This window comes from Papio anubis, chromosome 11 (genome assembly GCF_008728515.1).
Source record: "Papio anubis isolate 15944 chromosome 11, Panubis1.0, whole genome shotgun sequence".
Lineage (NCBI taxonomy): Eukaryota > Metazoa > Chordata > Mammalia > Primates > Cercopithecidae > Papio > Papio anubis.
The window spans coordinates 29,209,124-29,228,529 of NC_044986.1; the positions used below are offsets into that span (position 1 = coordinate 29,209,124).

At 39.2% G+C, this 19,406-nt stretch overlaps 1 protein-coding gene across 6 annotated transcripts in view; it reads left to right on the forward strand.

Moving 5' to 3' along the window:
• Window positions 1-19,406, forward strand: part of CFAP43 (cilia and flagella associated protein 43) — a 108,630-nt gene that overhangs the window by 46,900 nt on the left and 42,324 nt on the right. For 5 of the 6 annotated variants that reach the window (XR_651926.3, XM_009215317.3, XM_009215314.3 and 2 more), the window contains exons 13-20: window positions 3,007-3,147; window positions 3,922-4,094; window positions 5,247-5,396; window positions 6,223-6,353; window positions 8,543-8,690; window positions 11,114-11,206; window positions 11,947-12,024; window positions 18,434-18,559. Coding sequence is in view for 5 of the 6 variants with exons in the window: in XM_009215317.3 (XP_009213581.2) it covers window positions 3,007-3,147; window positions 3,922-4,094; window positions 5,247-5,396; window positions 6,223-6,353; window positions 8,543-8,690; window positions 11,114-11,206; window positions 11,947-12,024; window positions 18,434-18,559 (1,040 nt within the window). In the remaining variant the exon portion in view is untranslated. Of the gene's footprint in view, window positions 1-3,006; window positions 3,148-3,921; window positions 4,095-5,246; window positions 5,397-6,222; window positions 6,370-8,542; window positions 8,691-11,113; window positions 11,207-11,946; window positions 12,025-18,433; window positions 18,560-19,406 lie in introns of all 6 variants that reach the window. The other variant, XM_009215316.3, reaches the window with a different exon arrangement.

Below are 19,406 nucleotides of genomic sequence, written 5' to 3' on the forward strand. Positions count from 1 at the left end.
ACCCCTAAATTTTTAAATTTGTTTATCATTGACTTATAAAAATTAGTGAGTGCCTACTAGGTGCAAAATGCCAAACCTAGGCCTTGTAGGGGGATGAAAATATTAAGGAGACAATTTAGTAGAGGAGGAAAATGCAGAATGGTGCGTAGGCTCAGATACAGCAGCAATTCATTCTGCCAGGTGTGAGGAGAGGAGTGGAGGTGAAGGTGGGCACTGGTCAGGGGATGTGGAGGATTGGAGGAGAGTTTTCCAAGGGCTTAGAGTAGTGGGTTTAAAGGATTTTCATAGGTGTGGAATAGGACATATTAGTATTCCTGCTCAAAAAATAACCCAAACAAAGGTACTTGGAATGGAAAAAAAAAAAAGTCTGGTATAACAGGTAAATGGAAGAGTTCACTAGAAGATGACTATGGCAATGAAGTCTGAAAGAGGAAGGACATTGAATATCATTCCAAAGAGTCTGGAATTGTTCTGTGGTTAATGAGCCATCGTCAATGGTTTCAAGATGGAGCTGGCATGATTTGACTTGGTTTTTAGAGACTGACTCTGATACCAGTTTGAAGGATGGAGTAGAAAGGCAAAAGAAAGAAATTAAAAAGATGAGATTGGAAGCTATAATATTAGCCAAGGCAAGAGATGATAATAGTCATAATCATAACAACAGCCAACACTTATTGAGGAATGCCTGACTATGTGGTAGCCAGTATTCTAAGCCCTCTGCATGTCTCCACCCATTGAATTCTTAGACAACTTTCATGAAATTGATACTACTGTTATCCCTTCAGATGAGGCAATTGAGGCACAGCAAGGCTAAGTACTTGTTCAAGGCCACACATCTAGTTAGTGGCAGAGCCAAATTAAGAAAGTCCAGTTTCAGAGCGTGTGCTCTTATCCACAATACACAAACTCATGCTGCAGTTATGGAAAGAGAAAAGAGGGCACAACCATGAGTGATGGAATGGGTAGGACTTGGTATTTGATGCGAAAGGAAGGGATCAGCGATGACCCCAGAATTTCTAGCCTGAGTACTGGAAGTTTGCGATGTCATTAGTTGAAGAACAAAGTTTTAGAGGTTGAGGAATAGGTTGAGCTGATGAGTTCCATAGGTTTGAAGCCAACAAACTCTTCATTTGGGCATATTTAGCATAAGTTTGGAAATCAGGATATGTAGTTCAAAGCTTAATGATAGAATTCTGATCTTGAAATCATGGAAGCTGATGACATAGCTCAAAAGAGTAGAAGTAAACGTAGATGCTTAACGGGGCAAAAGAGGTAACTAAATATGCAAATTAGATGGCACTGAGTGTGGTAGGGCCTGTGGCTGACCTCAGAGTGGATGTATATCCTGCCTAAATATTCCGTTTCATTTATTTTATTTTATTTTCTAGAGTCTTACTCTGTCACCCAGGCTGGAGTTCAGTGGTGCAATCATAGCTCACTATAGCCTTGAACTCCTAGGCTCAGGCAATCCTGCTGCTTCAGCCTCCTGAGTAGCTGGGACTACAGGCTTGTGCCCCAAAGCCTGGCTTGTTTTCTGTTTTGTTTTTGTTTACTTTTTTTTTCTTTTTTTCTTTTTTAGTAGATAAAATGTCTCCTTGTGTTGCTCACACTGGTCTTGATCTCCTGGAGTCAAGCGATCCTCCCACCTCAGCCTCCCAAGGTGTTGGGATTACAGACATAAGCCACTGTTCCTGGCCCCATTTTTTAATGTATCTGTTTGGCCAGAGGGTGGGATGGAAGAAACTGGGAATAGAACCCTGGTCCACATTTTATATGGAAGCTGTGGACAGAGGAAGATGAGGCAGTGAAGAAAACTGAGGCTGGGCCAGAGTAATAAGAGAACTGGGAGTCATCCTCTCCAGAAACAGCCTAAAGAAGGAAGGTGGATGAAAATACAGGCTGACACTGAAGTATGGGTAGGGTGAGGGCTGGGACAGGCTCTCATATATTTGCCAGTCAGCAGGTGATCCCTGAGAGAGCTACTTCTTTGGAATGAAGAAGGTTAGGGAGGGAATAGAGGTAAGAAAATTAAGTCAGAAAGTGCTAAACCTATTTTAAGAAGTTTGCGGTAGAGAAAAGAGAATCAGATGGTAACTGTTGTGGGACAGCAGAGTTGGAGTAAGGTTCTTATTTGAAGACAGGGGAGTCATGAGGGCTGAATAAAAGGAACCATAAGGGACACAAGAAGCTAAGAGGTGATTGATAATGTACAGTCTAATAGGAGATTGGAGGAATGGGCTCAAAATCACAGACAGGAAGGGATTACATTTTGCTCCTACAACAATGTTGGGAAATGAAGGGAGAAAATGGAAACAGACAGGGGGAAAATGTGAGTCTCAGGATAAGAAAGTTGAGGTTGAGTTTATGTAGATGTCTTTGGTCTTCCTTGTTAAGGAAGACAGAAGGTCATCGGCCGACCGCCTGGGGAAGGGCCTGAGAAAGTGGGCACCTGCAGCACAGTCCCATGAAGAGTGGAAGAGTGAATCTGGAACAAATCCAAGGTGGGCTCCAGGCCTGGCACACCTTGCAGAGGTTAGATCAGCTGGCTTTCTAGTGGAGCAAGCTCATAAAGTCACATGTTTCCACCACACCCACAGTCCTTGGGCACAGATGCAAAGAAGGCCAATGCCTGAGTTTAACCAATCTTAGGAGCAGGTAACCTGGCTGGAGTGGACTTCTGGGGACCAGCGCATGCAGGTGCTGGTTTGGAGGGATAGGGGTTGGAGATGATACACTCTTGGGCCACCCTGACTGGGAAAGAAACCCAGACAGACTGGGCTGGTTTGAATCTGCTGGTCTAGACATCTAATCAGGAGAATCCCTCATCCATTCATCAAAAATGTCCCTGTAACTTATGTTTAAAGGTCACTTTAAATATCCAGCAAATAATTTGATTCTAAAGATTTAGTGAAGGCAAGTCCACAGGTGATATCTTAATTGGAAAGGTAAAAGATTCTTTAAACTTATCAATGACCACTTGTGGTGTTGATTTCTGTTTGCTTTCAGAAGTGGCCAAAGACATTTTACAGATATCCACAGTGTCTCTTTCAGAAACAGACATAGTGGAAGTGATGGTGCTTTCCTCGCTTCCGGAAGCAGGGAGAAGCAGGTTGGAGATGTTCACACTGCCTACGTTACTGCCACAAGGTAAAGAAAACACAAGCAACCAATTCTGCTCCTCAGCCCAGATACATCATTGTTATTGTTTTTTGGGTTTGTTTTATTTTTCTCTTGGCATGTGATGAGGTAAAATGGCTACCTTTTGTCTACCTTTACAGAGTAAAACCAACATGCTAAACAGTTTGAAGTGTGGACTTTTCCTTTGGGCTTCCTGACTCATGAGTCTGCTTTATTACCATAGGAAAAGAGATAGGATGAACGGACACATCAAATTGATTTGTTATTTTTGTGATGTCTCTTGTTTTGTAGCTTTGAATAGACATGGTTAAATTCAGATAGATTACAGTGTAGTTCCCTTCACTGACAAAATTATAAAGTTTTCTGGATAAAAAGGTATGAGAAAATAGATACTCTTTCCTTGTTTTAATGACAAATATATCTGGTTGGCAGTTTTGCAAATATATAATTATAGAGCAGAAGAGAGCTGACAACCTCAAAGTACTTTTACGTTTTTATAAGAGTCTCTGTACCACCATGGGTTTCTTTTATTATGTCTCTAAGTTAATTGATTAAAATTTCATCAAGGCATTACAGAAATATTTTACCCACTATCAGTCATTTAATACTCAAAGTATTTCTAGGGAGACAAGTGTTTTTAAATCATTTTTATCACCTACTAGCTTCCGCAATATTAATTGAGCATTTAAATTTTATTCTGCTTTTCATAATTGTTCATAATTTTAAAAAACCAAAACTAATATATGGTGCAAGTGATTTCTCTTCTTTTTCCAAATCTAATAGTTTCCACAATTTTTGCTGATGAAAGAGGAAGGCTGAAGGATGAAATCATTCATAAGTACCTGTATGAGTTGGAGCACACTCTGTCCTCTGCAGTCTTGGACTTTCAAAGTAAACAAATATATGGCTTCTGTAGTCAAGTGCCATACATCTGTAGCTACCTTCTTCCTAAAGAAGTATGTCAACACTTAAGTGTGCTCTCATTTGTCTTAGCAATCAAGATTGACACATTGTACTGATTAGATGTGATCCTCTTGACCACGTTAACAGAATAGTTCAGTTAACAAATGCCTTCATTATATTAATATAATTCCCTTGAGCTAGGTATATAGTGTTATTTGTTAATCCATCATACAGTATATTTGAGCAACCTGATACTTGTGCCACATACATCATCTTTGTCAGATAAACATGCAGATGATACAATATTAGTTTAATGCCTTAAAAAACAACCTAGCATTAGGAAATCTATTCTACATAAGCCAAGGGCTACAAGGTAGATGATTTGATTTGCAGTGGAACTTTGTATCTAAGCCATAACCAAAATTGCAAAAAATAATTAAACTGCGTTTCTGGCATTTTTTCATTACACTGTCTTCAGACATCTCATGCATTGTGTCACCTCCTGCTGCACATAATGGCCCAGTACCCTCCTGCTTTCTGCCCGTTGACCTGTCAGTTTCCCTTGATGTCTGTCTACCCACTTTGATAAGGTCTACCTTCCTTCCTCTAAATTCTTCAGTCAAAGCTCTTCTTTGCCAGAGTAGCCAGGATTAGACATAGAAATTCAGAGAAGGAAGAAATGATTAGTGACAAGAGAGATTCAAGAAAAGTTTCATGAAGGAATCAATATTTGATCTGGACTTTGAAAAATAAGTCAGATTTAAACATGGAGAGATATTGCATACAATTTTGGTGGGCAGCGCTCATATAGGGAGGCAGGGCAGGACTGGTGGGGATGGAGCAGAGAAGGGCATTCTAGACAAAAGGAAGGACATGTGCAGAGGCTTGGAGGTGGGAATGCATGAAACATATGGGGAATATTGACTTAAGCATGAAGATATATGAAATGATTAGTAAAAGTAAAGATTATCAGTGTAGGCTAGGATTTTTAATGGCAAGTAAACAAATAAAGAAGACTTGACTTAGTTGGCAGAAACAAACTTTTATTTGCAAAAATGGGAAACATGATGCAAACGCAGGTGCCCACTTTATCGCATATCAGTTTATTTACAATGACAATGTACAACAGGCATGTACATCTGCAAACCCAAAGGTGCTGCTTACCTGATCTTTTCTATAATGTGGTTATTTTCTTTGATTGGCAGGAACATATGGGTATCTACATTCTTAAACCATACAAAAAAGTACAAAGCAGACAGTATGGACCTGGAATGCTCTATCTGTCTTCACATGGATTGTGGCTCATAACAATAGCTAAATGTGGAATTCTGTGTATCCGAGACGTTTATACTTTGGTAAGCTGTTTTCTTAAAAAAATATTATGGGTGTATATATTAATCTCATATAGAGAAACATTTTATATGTATATAAAAATTTGCTTATATATGCATAAAAGCTCTGAAAAGATATTGAAGGTACTAATTACCTTGCTTGCCATTGGAAGTATTAGGTCATGGGAACAAGAAGAAGATTTCACAGAATACTCCTTCATAATTTTTGAATTTTGAACCATTTGAACGTACTGCCTATTTAAAAAACTAAATGAGAAAAGGCATCATGGTAGAGAACCAGTATGACTCAGAAATCTCAGTTTTTAAATTGTTGCCCTATATACCAAATTGGTGAGGCATTTTGTTTGAGTTCTAATCAAACTGGCTTAGTTAGCATCCTTCAGAGCATGTTATCTTCCATTCTTCACAGTGCTTGTCACCCTCGCTCATTACACTCAGCTACTTCACACATAAATAGAACCTGCCTGACTCTTGAAGCCATCGGAACTCACCATCTCTGCTTGCTGAAGGCCCCTTCCCTAGCTTTATAGACTTCTGCAATTCATTCACTTCTCTGTGTCTGATTTCCTATTATAAATTGGTGATAATAATCCCAGTCCTTCCATACTACACAAAGGTAGTGGAAGAACAAATTAGTATTGGTGAATGTGGTTTGGACTGGGGATTTTAAATGCTATGTATTGCCAATTGGCTACTTCCATACCAATTAAAATGCTGTTAGCAAATAGAAAATGATTTATCCACAAAAAAGGGGCATATAACCCCTTTAGAAAAGCCATGTGGTAGAATTGCGTTCGTAATTTTTCTGCTTTATTTCTTAACTATTTAGGAAACGTTTGCTCGGTGTCGGAGTCATTCTCACCAGGGTCATGGGATTCAGTCAATGAGAATTTCAATGGATGGACAAAACATTCTGGTGAATGGGAGAGATGATGGCACCCTTGTCTACCTAAAGTGGAAGTATGTACAGTATTCAGTAAGTAACCCCATGTAGTATAGTGTTTTAAAATAGAGATTTTATTTTTATTTAAGTACAGCAAGGCCAACATGCTGGGAGACAACTGCCAGTGCAAAGAAAGTTTGTTATACTCACAGATCCCAAGAGAAGAGTACACTGCATGCTCAGGGACCACATGGGGCAGACCTGGGGTGGGTCAGGAGGCTGAGAGAGGGAGGAAAACGTGGATGAGATCTTCTCGTATGGTTTTCACAGGGAGGATTGGGCAGGTTTAGGATTGGCCAGTTTGAATAGTATCAGTGGGTTCTGAGGCATAGGGGCTGGCTGTAGTCGTCTCATACTTGGCCCTGGGGTGATTAGGGTGGGGAAATGGTGGCCCTGATTGTGAAAGCCCACTAGAGGAAGTGGTTGGGGATATGGTCTCTGGATTGATCGGTTAGCATTTGAAAAGCGTGCTCCAGAGCAAATTGTTTACTATCTTTAGAGACTGGCTAGCCTCCAGAAGTCAGCAAGGCCCCAGATACCAGAGCACCGAAATACAAAAAATAAAAATAAAAATAAAAAGACAGGGTTAATATATATCTGAGAGTGATCAGTCCTATCTCTCATAACATAAGAAATGTGGACAATTCTGACCCTCAGATAACTTTTAAAACTCCTGTTTATCCCCTACACGTGCGTATGTATACATATACTTTCCTAATTAGATTTTGCTTAGATTATATCAAAGACAGTTTCAGTCCCCAAACAAGGAGGGGATCAGTTTTAGGGAGGAACTATTACCATCCTTGCTTCCAAGTTAAACTATAAACTAAATTCCTCCCATGGTTAGGAGGAATGAACAAGAACATCCAGCCTGTGAGACTAGAAACAAGATGGAGTCAGCCATGCTAGACTTCTTTCACTGCCGTGATCTTTGCAAAGGTGGTTTCAATCATGCACTTCATTTTGGAAAAAATAATATTTCATGATACCTCCTGTGATGAAAGCAGTAATGAAATATGGGCCTTCTCTGCAACATTGTGAAAATGTTAAATGTTGTGGAGATTTTGTATCATAACAATTTTGCTAGCCATTTATCACAAAGACTCATTTGAGGATTGCATCATCATGCCCATTTTATACATGGGATTCTGAATAGAATATTAACTTTTATCTCACTATATAAGTCCTAACATATTCTTTATAACCAGCAAACAAATACTATCTCAGGCAACAACAAACAAGTGCTGGAGCCTTATTTATGCAGCTCAAAAAGAAGGACATTTTGATCCATTGGTAATCACCCAAACTTCTGACTCAAAACAAAGCTGAGTTTGAAACCATGGTCTAGGACTAATGACTTGGTGACGCTGGCATATGGCAACCGCTCTAAATCATCTATATCAATGTTACCCAAGGTAGGGGATCTGTAGCATCTGTGAGCTTGTTAGAAATGCATATTCTTGGATCCCATCTGGACTTTCTGAGTCAGAATGTCTGCAGGTGGGGCCCAGGAATCTGTTTTTAAACCCTCCCAGTTATGCTGATGCGTCCAAAGTTTGCAGTGCCCTGGTGAATTAAGTGGAGGTAATAATACCACTCTCAATGCAGCGTGGGGTGATGAGGGCCACATGTGATTATGTGTGTGAAGCCGCACACTGCCTGGTGTATTCTGAGAGCTCAGCCAGTGCACTGGCTCTTCTGTGCAATGGCCAGGGCAGGTACAGAGGGCATGTTAAGTAAGGGTATGAGGACAGTGTGAGGAGAGGGCACCCTAGAAAGGTCAAGAAGCTTGTCATGGCCTGGAGCCCGTGAAAGGTTCTCCTGTAAGAAGCAGAGTCCTTTAGCCATGCATGGTGGTGTACCCCTGTGGTCCCAGCTACTCTGGAGGCTGAGGTGGGAGGATCATTTGAGCCCAGGAGTTCGTGGTTGCAGTAAGCTGTGATTACATCACCGTACTCCAGCCTAGGTGACAGAACAAGACCCTTTCTCTTTAAAAAAATAAAAATTTTTTAAAAAGAAATTCTAAAAAAGAAGTAGGCACTGAAGAAGAAGTTTCCACAAGGCACTGTGAAGAATTGTCCACATATTTCCTTGGTTACTTATCTATAAACTGAAATGGTTAGTTACCTGAAAATAATACAGCTAAATGTGATTTTTTTAAATTATGATTTTTGTAGCCTCTGTGTTTTCTTTTTTATTAATATAGGCGGTTTGGAGGACTCCTAGCCAGTGAAATTCTGGACTATTACCAAAAACTATTAATTTCCCTGAGCAGCACCATGGGCGAGGAGAATGATTATTTAAGCACAACACCAAAAGTTTCCATAGATTTGGGATCCGATTCTGAACACACAGTTGAGTTCCTATATGACTAGCTTGCTTGCTTACATTTCTTTGTTTGTAAATTAGAGGTTTTCAGCTTGTGGTTTCTGTAAGCAGATATTTAGTAATATTTCTCTTTTTCCAGGTATCCCATGATTTTAAAAAAGAGAATAAGCTATGTCTGAGAGAAAATATTTAGCCTTTCTCAAAGCAATTGCACATGGTACATTTCAGATCTCATTTAAACCATAGTACAAAATCCAGGCTTGCCTGGAAAAAAAATCTTCTACCCACACTCGTGCTTGGTCAAAATGGTCTCTCTATACTTTCGTATTACAGATGTTGTTTAGGAAGTGTCTAGCTAAAGAACAGCATTCACTCATTCAATTAACAAATATTTATAGAGTGCCTACAGAGTGCTAGGCTGTGGAGGATATAGCTGTGAACAAGATAGAAAAATTTCTGCTTCTGTGGAGTTTACATCCTAATTGGGCGTTGGGGATGGGCAGGGAGAGACAGATAAACAAGCAAATGCAGAGGAAACAATGAGATAGTAACAAGTTCTACTCAGTGAATAAAAATAGGTTGATGTGATAGTATTGGACTGGATAGCCTCTCCAAGAAGACATTTAAGCTGAGATCTGAATTAAAAGAGAACACCACCATGCAAAGACAATGGGAGGGTAGCAAGAGTATTCAGGGCAAAGGGGGAAAGAAAGAGCTTGGCGTGTGGTATGTTAGGACCTAAAAAAGACCTGTGCTGTTGAAGTGAGCAAGGGAGAAAGTGGTGGGAGGTGAGGTCTTCAAAGCGGGAGGAGACCAGGTAATGAAGGGCTTTGTAAACTAGGTAAAGAGCTTGAATTTTATTTTACATGTAATGAGAACTGAGTCAGGTGTTCTGAACAGAGGATTAACAAGGTATAATTGACATTATTGAAATGATTATTTGATGCTGTGAGGAGAATGTTTCCTGTAGGGGATAAGAAGGATAAGAAGCAGGGACATTGTTCAGGAGGCTAAGGCAGAGATTCAGGTAGCAATGATGGAGGTGGAGGAGTCTTGTGCCTAGGAGAGAAGTGGTGGATTCCAGGTGGGTTTCAGAGGTAGGGCTGATAGAACTCACTGATGAATTGGACATAGAGAGAGAGGAAAAGAAAGGGCCCAAGAACTCCTAGATTGTTTTACTTGAACATTTATGTAGAAGATGGTGTCATTCATGGAGATAGGGTAGACTGTGGGGGAAGGGGGCAGCTATGAAGGGAATTCAAAATCAGTTTTACCCATGCTAAGCTCAAGAAGCCTGTTAGACACCCAAGTGGAGATGCCAGTTCAGCTGTTGGATAGATGAACCTTGGGTTCTGGGGAGAGGTCGGGACTGGATATGTTGATTTGAGTCAAGGACATGCTGATGGGATTTAAAGCCATGACACTAGGCAAGGACATCATGGAAGCATGAATGGCAAGAAGCAGAAGAGGACCAGGACAGAGCAACTTCTGGTGAGCCAGGAGAAGAGTTCAGGGATGCAGAGGACCCTGAGGAGGGTTAGCCAGTGAGGTTACGGGACAGCCAGGAGAGCGTGGCTTCCCAAACTCTTTCAAGACATTTTGCTGCAAAGGGGAGCACAGAAATAGGGTGGTGGGCTGGCGGGGGCAGTGGTTGGCACACACCTGTAATCCCAGCACTTTGGGAGGCTGAGGTGGGCGTATCACGAGGTCAGGAGATCAAGACCATCCTGGCTAACATGGTGAAATCCTGTCTCTACTAAAAATACAAAAGGTTAGCCAATTGTGGTGGCACATGCCTGTAGTCCCAGCTACTCAGGAGGCTGAGGCAGGAGAATGGTGTGAACCCAGGAGGCAGAGCTTGCAGTGAGCCAAGATCATACTACTGCACTCCAGCCTGGGCGACAGAGTGAGACTCCGTCTCAAAAAAAAAAAAAAAAATAGAAATAGGGTGGTGGCTGAAGAAGAATGTTATGGTCAAGTGAGAGTAATTTTCCTAAGACAGGAGATAGTAGAGCATGTTTGGATACTGTTGGTGAAGATCCTGTAAAAGGGAGACATTGATGATACAGAAGGAGATGGCATTGAAAAAAAGATTTTAAGCATTAAGACTTCAAAAAGAAGAAAAAAGATCCTAAGCACAGATGGTGGCACAGGCCTTGATGGGCAGAAACATGTGGGTCACAGTAACAAAGAAGGCAAAGAGTAGTGACAGTGTGACTGGTCTGATCACCTCTGCTTCCTTGGTGGAAGCTGTGGCTAATATAACGGCAGACTGATAGGACTTACATGAATAAAATGTTACATCTTGGGGACAAAATGTTTGAGATTATTTTCAAAAATGCAACAAATGCAAAGGAATTCAAAGCAGTTACATATGGTAGGGTGGGAGGGGAAAAACTTGATGAATTTTAACTTTAAGACATGTCTGTCTTTTTCTAACGTGTATCAGAAACAGAAGGCAAGCATTGACTCATCGCAGGATGAATTAGTTCCAACTGATGTTAAGAAGGAAATTCCTTGGATACAACAAAAAAGCCAAGAGGTATTTGTGAAACATGGGGTAGGTTTGAAATAGTGCTCTGTAGATGCACCAAATAGATCAGTTTCCTATGGAAACGTACTGGAAAGTTAGAAGATGGAATGAGACACCACTCGGCAGAGCACTACAACATACAGGTGTAACTTTTCTGAAAGCAAATAAACACCCTAAACACAGCCCAATCATTTAGATCAAGTTATATGAGCTTTAAGAACTGTACGTAGGCTGACATGCAACCCAACAATGGTGTCCAGGTAAACCACAGCAAAGCATGAACTGCAGTACTCCACTGTGGAGTGAGTTTTAGGGGATGCTACCTCTGTCCTGTGGACCAGGAACAGGGGAAGGGATGCTGTGGCTGCAGCTGTTCAGAAAGGTGACCGACTGATTACAGCTCGTGCCTGGATTTAGCCTATTGATCTAGTCTCAAGTTCCCAATAAAAGTGCATACTGGTTTTCCTTAATCAACTGTTCACTAATTTTTCACTACTTATTTTCTTTCCATTGGCCATATAATTGACATGTGTTTCATGTAGCTTTAATGTCACTTACATAGTAGCAGTTAGATTTAAGCAAGGTATTGCAGTGGTATTACTTCATGTACACTTTATATTACTCTTTACACATTTTAGTTTCTGTTTCTAGAGAATTGCTATCTATGTATCTCTTTATATATCTCTCTGTCTCTCTCTCTCTCTCTGATTTCTCTTGCTTTGTTCAGTGATACATTTGTTCTGTTTCAGGCCATCAAAAAGGAGGTTAATCTGTTTTCCAAGAAAAGGAAAGAGATAAAAGAAGGAATCAAATCACTTTCCAAAACTGTAAGTGTTGTAATTTCATTTTCTAATACATTTGGCTCTTATTCTAAAATTACTTTTTGAGCTTAATTTTGTTCTACCCTGAGGAACTATACCTCCCTTTCTCTGCTTGTAAGCTCAGTTTTGTGAAGTTCTTTAATAAGATAAAAGTTTCACCAATTCACACTTCATATCAACAGTGGTTTTCCCCATCTTCCCCCAAATTACCATCTTAATTGTTTTTATAATACTGATTTTTACCAAAGTTATGCATTTATATTTTTACAGATTAAATAATACTGAGTTGTGTAGTTAAAAATAATATTTTTTTTTTTTTTTTTTTTTTTTTTTGAGACGGAGTCTTGCTCTGTCACCCAGGCTGGAGTGCTGTGGCCGGATCTCAGCTCACTGCAAGCTCCGCCTCCCGGGTTCCCGCCATTCTCCTGCCTCAGCCTCCGGAGTAGCTGGGACTACAGGCGCCCGCCACCTCGCCCGGCTAGTTTTTTTGTATTTTTTAGTAGAGACGGGGTTTCACCGTGTTCGCCAGGATGGTCTCGATCTCCTGACCTCGTGATCCGCCCGTCTCGGCCTCCCAAAGTGCTGGGATTACAGGCTTGAGCCACCGCGCCCGGCCAAAAATAATATTTTTTAAGCAGCCACTGCCCTACTTCTCTTGACTGATACTTGTACTCCTGAGGTAACTGTTTTCTCTTCTTTCCACTTTTTCATTTGGTCTGTTTACTTCTGTCTAAATAGTCTTCTTACTACTGTTGTTATTTCTTGATATTTCTGTTTTGATGCTAACTATGGGCTTCCTGGTATGGAACATGAGTAGTTATGCTTGTTACTGCTCCCCATCCCCACTATAGCACACATATAAATCCATGCTTGGAATACATACTATGATAGTTATTTGAATATTCTTCAAAGCTGAGCCACACGGTGTATTATTATTACATTTCTGCTTTTACAACTTGATTTTTCTTAGAATTAATAGTTAACCTTTGTTTTGGATAAGCCTTTCTATGACCTATTCAAACTCAAAATGCTAACAAATTCTTCTCAATACAATCAAATACCTGAAGTGATCAATCTGTCAGTGCATTTTTTGGGCAACCTCCCTTCTAGAGCTTTCCATCCTCCAGCTCCAGTCAAAGCACCTTGCTCTTGCTCTGTAGACCAGGTGTATGGCTGCTGTCCTAGAGACCTGCCTCTTAAGTTGGAGCTCTTATTTCCTGAATCCCACTTGATTTTCTTTGTATTCTTGGTGTGTGTCCTTCAGTAGCTTCCTACACAGGACTGCTGTGTTGCGCCATGCTTGGGAACATCCTTTATAACATAGCTGTGCTTCTGGGGTACCATCCAAGTGGTACCACTGTGAATGGTGCCCTGCTGCTAGACCTGCCAGATGCTTTGGCTCTGTTCTTGAGAAAGGGTACATGGGAGGTACATTTTGTGGGATGTGGTTTTTCTTAAAATGTAATTATCCTACACTCATATCCATTTGATGGTTTGCCTTCAGAATGTTGAAGGCTTGTTCCATTGTCTCCTGACTTCCAGTGTTTCCTTCAGAGACTCCAGTGCCTGACTCCCAATTCTTTGTAGGTAACCAGATTTTTATCTTTGGAGACTTATAGGATCTTGTCTTTATCCACAGTGTTTGGAAATGTACAGGTATCCACCTTGATATGTTCAATGGGTATTCTTGGTTTGCTGGTGCAAACCAAGACTCTCTTCCCTTTTCCACTCTTCTTTGAGCCCCAAGAGGCTGGCCTTTATGGATAATAGCAATGCACTGTCTTGCCTTCTGACTTTCTCTTGGGTTTAGGCAATAAGTGGCATCAGCAGGAGAACCCCATTGTTGCTGTTCATGAAGGTCAGCCTCTTGGGGCTCAGATCATGGATTGCAGAGCAGGAGACTAAGACCAGGGTCCTCATTCTCCCAGTTTCCTCCCTGTAGGGTTATGAGTTGGCAATGACCGCCATCTCTTTTCTACATTTATGGGTCTCTCCAGGTTCGTTAACCACTCCCAGCTCTTGCCCTTCAGACCTAGGAGCGGAGATGGCTTCCCGCAGTTGGAAGCCTAATGCTTTATCATGTCTTGCTGGCTCTCCTTACTCTGCCAAATCTTTTTTTTTAAGTTTCTCTCTTCAGTTTTCCCATTTGAATGTGTTACCTTTTCCTACCAAGACCCTAGGTGTTTTCTTCTTTCATGTACTAGACTTTGATGGGCATTTTAATAGGAAACCTTTGTCTCTCGGTTTTAGAAAAAGTTCTTAAATCATTTCCTTGGCCCTTTGTTTTTATTTTCCTAATTACTGATAAGACTGAGCACCTTTTCATAACTCTAAACAGTATTTGTATTTCTTCTCCTGTGAATTTCCTGTTTATATTCTTTGCCTATTTCCTTATTGGATAATTGGTCATTTTCTTGTTGATTATAGGAGTTCTTTATTTTTATTTTTTATTCATATGTATTTATGATAATTAGAGTTAGCTAGCCTATGGTAACACATAAACTCAAAAAAACATAGTGGCACAGTGATGAGAAGTTTATTTCATTCCCATGTAACCATCCTGGGTAGGTATTCAGCTCAGCAGCTGTTCTGTTCCATGCAGTCATTCAGAGACCCTGCTATCTTCAACTCAGGGCTTCAAAGATTGCCTTGTTTGATCTCATCTGAGTCAGTTGGAAAGGTAAAGAGCATGAAAGTGTGAATGGGACATATCTAAAGGTAGCCCTTATTATTAGGTGGAACTTCATGCAATTGCTGTTTTATGTGGCTCAACCTACAAATATTTTCTAGAAAAATATATGGCTCATCCTACTACAAATACTTTCTGTCTTTTAACTTTTATGAAGTGCCAAATTTTAAATAATTTTATTATAAAGCAGAATTTTAAAATTATGGCATGATCCAAGTTATTGATCGTTTTCTTTATAACTTTTGGGTTTTACATCTGATTTTAAATGACCTTTCAAAGTCACACATATTTTCTTCTAATACTCTTTGATTTCACCTATAATTTATTTTTGTGAATGGTATGTCATATGGTTCTAATTTTATTTTTTTCAAATAAATAGCCCATTTCCCCTCTATCAATCCCTGGACATAGGATTGTTTCTGGACTCTGTTCTAAGATTGAATATTGATCTTTTCTTGAGCCAATACCAAGCTATTTTAATTACTATAGCTTTATAATAGTTCTTGTATCTTGAGAATAATTCTCCTTTTGCCCTTCTTTTAAAAAAAAAGGCCTTTTTATGTATACTTACTTTTCCATTGGAATTTTAAAATCAGCTTGTCAAACTCCATGAAAAACTCTGATTTGATTTTGATTGCGAGTATATTGCTTATAGTTTGATTTGGAGAAGAATTTACCTGCCAGCTCTGAACTTTAGTGTATATATATCAATATATATGATAAAACTTTACTGAAGAATATTTTTTAAATTGAATTAAGATATATACAGACAGTCCCCACCTCAGAGTGGTTCAACTTACAATTTTTCGACCTTATGATGGTGCAAAAGCAATGCACATTCAGTAGAAACTGTGATTTAAATTTTGAATTTGGTCTTTTCCCAGAGTAGCAATATGTGATACCATACTTTCTCACAATGTTGGGCAGTGGCAGTAAGCCACAGCTCCTAGTCAGCCATGCAATCATGAAGGTAAACAATGAATACTCTGAAGTGTACTGTGTTGCCAGCATTTTTTGGATATTGTGTTTTATGTTTTCGCAGCCCATCATGTCTACAAATGCCCCTTTTGACATGATATTTTCATCTTACAATGGGTTTGTTGGGCCATAACCCCATCATAAGTTGAGGAGCATCTGTATATTTATATATTTACATCTTTCATGTATTTATTTAGAGACAAGATCTTGCTTAGTAACCTAGGCTAGAGTGCAGTGGCACAAGTGTAGCTCACTGCAGCCTTGAACTCCTGGAGTCAAGTAATCCTCTCACCTCAGCCTTCCAAGTAAGCTAGGCCTGTAGACATGCACCACCATGCCCAACTGATTTTTGTAGTTTTTTGAAGAGACAGGGTCTCCCTATGATGCCCAGGCTGGTCTTGAATTCCTAGCCTTCTTCCTTGGCCTCCCAAAGTGCTGGGATTACAGGCATGAGCCACTGCACTAGGCCTATGTATTTATTTCTTTTAAAATATATAACTTTGAAAGTTATATTTTCAATAAATATATAATATTTACATATGTGTATATTATATATTTATTTCTTTATTCAATTTTAAAAGGATAATCTCCAGTGAAAGTTTATAGTTTCTCCGAAAGTGACTTTGTATAAATTTCTTATTAGGTTTATTTTAGGTATCTTATAGTTTATACCATTTTTGTGAATGGAATATTTTTCTATTACATCGGTGATACGGTTTGGCTGTGTCCCCACCCAAATCTCATCTTGGATTGTAGCTCCCATAATTCCCATGTGTTGTGGGAGGGACCTAGTGGGAGATAATTGAATCATGGGAGTGGGTCTTTCTCATGCTATTCTTGCGATAGTGAATAAGTCTCAGGAAATCGGATGGTTTTAAAAAGGGGAGTTTCCCTACACAAGCTCTCTTCTCTTGTCTGCTGCCATGTGAGACATGCCTTTCCTTTCGCTTTCTGCCATGATTGTGAGGCTTCCCCAGCCATGTGGAACTGTAAGCCCATTAAACCTCTTTCTTTTGTAAATTGCCCAGTCTCAGGTATGTCTTTATCAGCTGCATGAAAACAGACTAATACAATTGGTATATATTATATATTGGTATATATTATTGGTATATGTGAATATTATTGATTTTTTTCTGACCACCTTGTTGAATTCTTTTTAGTTCTACTATTTTGTCACTTGATTGTCTTAGATTATCTAGATAGACTATCATATCTTTTGAAAATAACATATTTATCTCTTATCAATTGTTATCCTTCATTTATTTTTCTTGTCTTGTGATTCTTTTTATGAAATACAATATTTTGCACCCCTAGTTGCTATAAAATTATAACTTTCTTGCTTAATTAACTCTTTTCCTTTGGGCAACAAGTCTTCTATTTGTTGAATTTATTGTTTCTCTCCAGTGGTCTTGTTGTTCCCCAAATATTTAGTGATTTATTGTTATTATTTCATGCTTGTCTTTATAATTGAAACTCCCTGTTATAATTCCATGATACCAGCCCAGTCTGCTTTGGAAGAAGTGTAGGAGATCTGACTTTAGCAGGTGTTCTGTCTGCTCTCAGTGAAAAGAGAAGGGGTGGGTGGTGTTGGGAAGTGTCTTGGCAGCCCATTGTGTGGTGGGGGAGTTCTCTATTCTTTCTAGCCACTAACAGATTCCTTGGGCCTTGCCTTGTTTCTCCCATCCAAATATTCATTCCAATTTCTTCTACCTGGAGACAAACACTCCAGCTACTACTGCTGGACCCTAGGGAACTTCACCAGGTTGGGGTACAGGCAGGTTCTACTGTCTGTTTCTGATGCAGCAGCCCCAACTAATCAACCTGCCAGCAGGTAAACCCTTGTTCCTGTATCTGGTGTAGCTTCCACCTGTTGTTGAGTGCTGTGCTGAGGGCATTCTGGGCTATGATGCATCCTGCTGATCCATCTGATTTCCATCTTTCAGTTGTTACAGTTTTCATGCTCCTGAAGGATTCTATTTCTTTTTTCCTCTTCATTGTAGTAATGGATTTATCTATGTTATACTTCTTTTCTCTTAACTTTTTTATATTTTGGGGCAAAAAAGAAAAATCGTTGAACTCATTCTCAGTCTATCATTTTGAAACTGAAGTCCCACTTTTTCTATCATGTTGTCTGCCTCGTTTTTGTTTATTTGTAAGTGCTTTTTATGTATTAAAGACATGAATATTTTGTCATATGTGTTGCAGTGTGTATCCTTTGCCCCTGAATTTTTTGAAGTTATAAACTTTTAAAGATAATTTTTATTGTATAGAAGTTCAAATTTGTACAAAATTGAAGAGAATAATATAATACATCCAGTGGCCAATATCATTTCACCAATGCTTCCATCCATTACCCCTTCCCTGATTATTCTGAAGTAAATCCCAAACACCATATCATCTCTAATTATTTCGGTATGTGTCTCTAAATGATAAAGACTCTTAAAACACATAACCACAATGCTGTTAGTATACCTCAAACTAGCAACAGTGCTTTAATGTCATAGAATGAAATGATGAGCTTATATATTTTTGTAGTTTTTCTTATTAGAGGAATGAGTTTTTAAGGATGAAACCTTAAAACTTACAATAACCACAATAAGCCCATAATCTAATTCTTTACTTAGTAGTACATTTAGATAAATAAAACATCTATTTTTTATTGATTGCTGCCTAAAAGAAACTAAGAAAATTATCTTATTACAGTTTAATTCTTTACTTGTCACCACCCTTTTTTATTCCAACATTCAGATTCTGAATATGATGGAAGAAAATGACAAACTAGAAAATATTGCAAAATTAGACCAACAGGAATTTGGTCTAGATCTTGAGGAACTAGAAAGGCTTCATGATGAAAGTCAGGAAGAAGTGGCAAAGGTATGAAAAAGTGTAATTTAAGCATCATAAAGTTATGATGAAAGAAGTAAAAAGATAATAGGAAAGGGAACTTCTTCATAATAATGTGAATATGACAAAACCTTTTCCAGTGTAATGTGAATAAAGCAAACGTAGTGCATGTAAGTGTAATGAATCAGAGGGTCACTGAATTTGGGGGTTTGGAGCAGGGGGAACATCTAGGCCAGCCAGACATCTGACATTTGCTTCCCCTCCATGACATTCCTGCCAGCCATATGTTTGAACATTTTTGGAAGTCTTCTTAGCCACCTCATGCCAACTTTGGACGCTTCTGGTTTAGTAAGCCCTTTCTTAATTAGAGTGGAAATCTTTCTTCCTGTACTCACTGATCCTTCTACTCTTTGAGCACTTCCTACTCTATGGCCCCTCTGAGAGTGGTAGAGGATTAGAAATTTCCATGTTCCCTGTGGATCTTCTCCTGTCTGGGCTAATTATCCCAGCTCCTATGACCATCATGTATTATAGTTTCAATAGCCTCGTCATCATCTTGCCCTTTTCCTCCAGATTAATTATATTTGCATATTGTACCCACAGAAGAATTCAAATTATTTTCTGTCCAGTGTAGAGAAAAGCATAAACTGAAACTTCCATTCATACTATACTTCTATTAATTCAGCCTTTGTATTATTTTGTGGCAGTCACATCAAATTGTTTGCTCATATGGATTTTATTTTAAATAAAAAGCCCTAAGTGTGTTTTACACAGGATATTCTGAAGCTACCTCTTTCTCAACCTGCTAGTACAGGTTAATTTTTTGAATCTGCAAATATAAAAACACAGGAGAATGAAAGATAGCTGGATTCAAGGA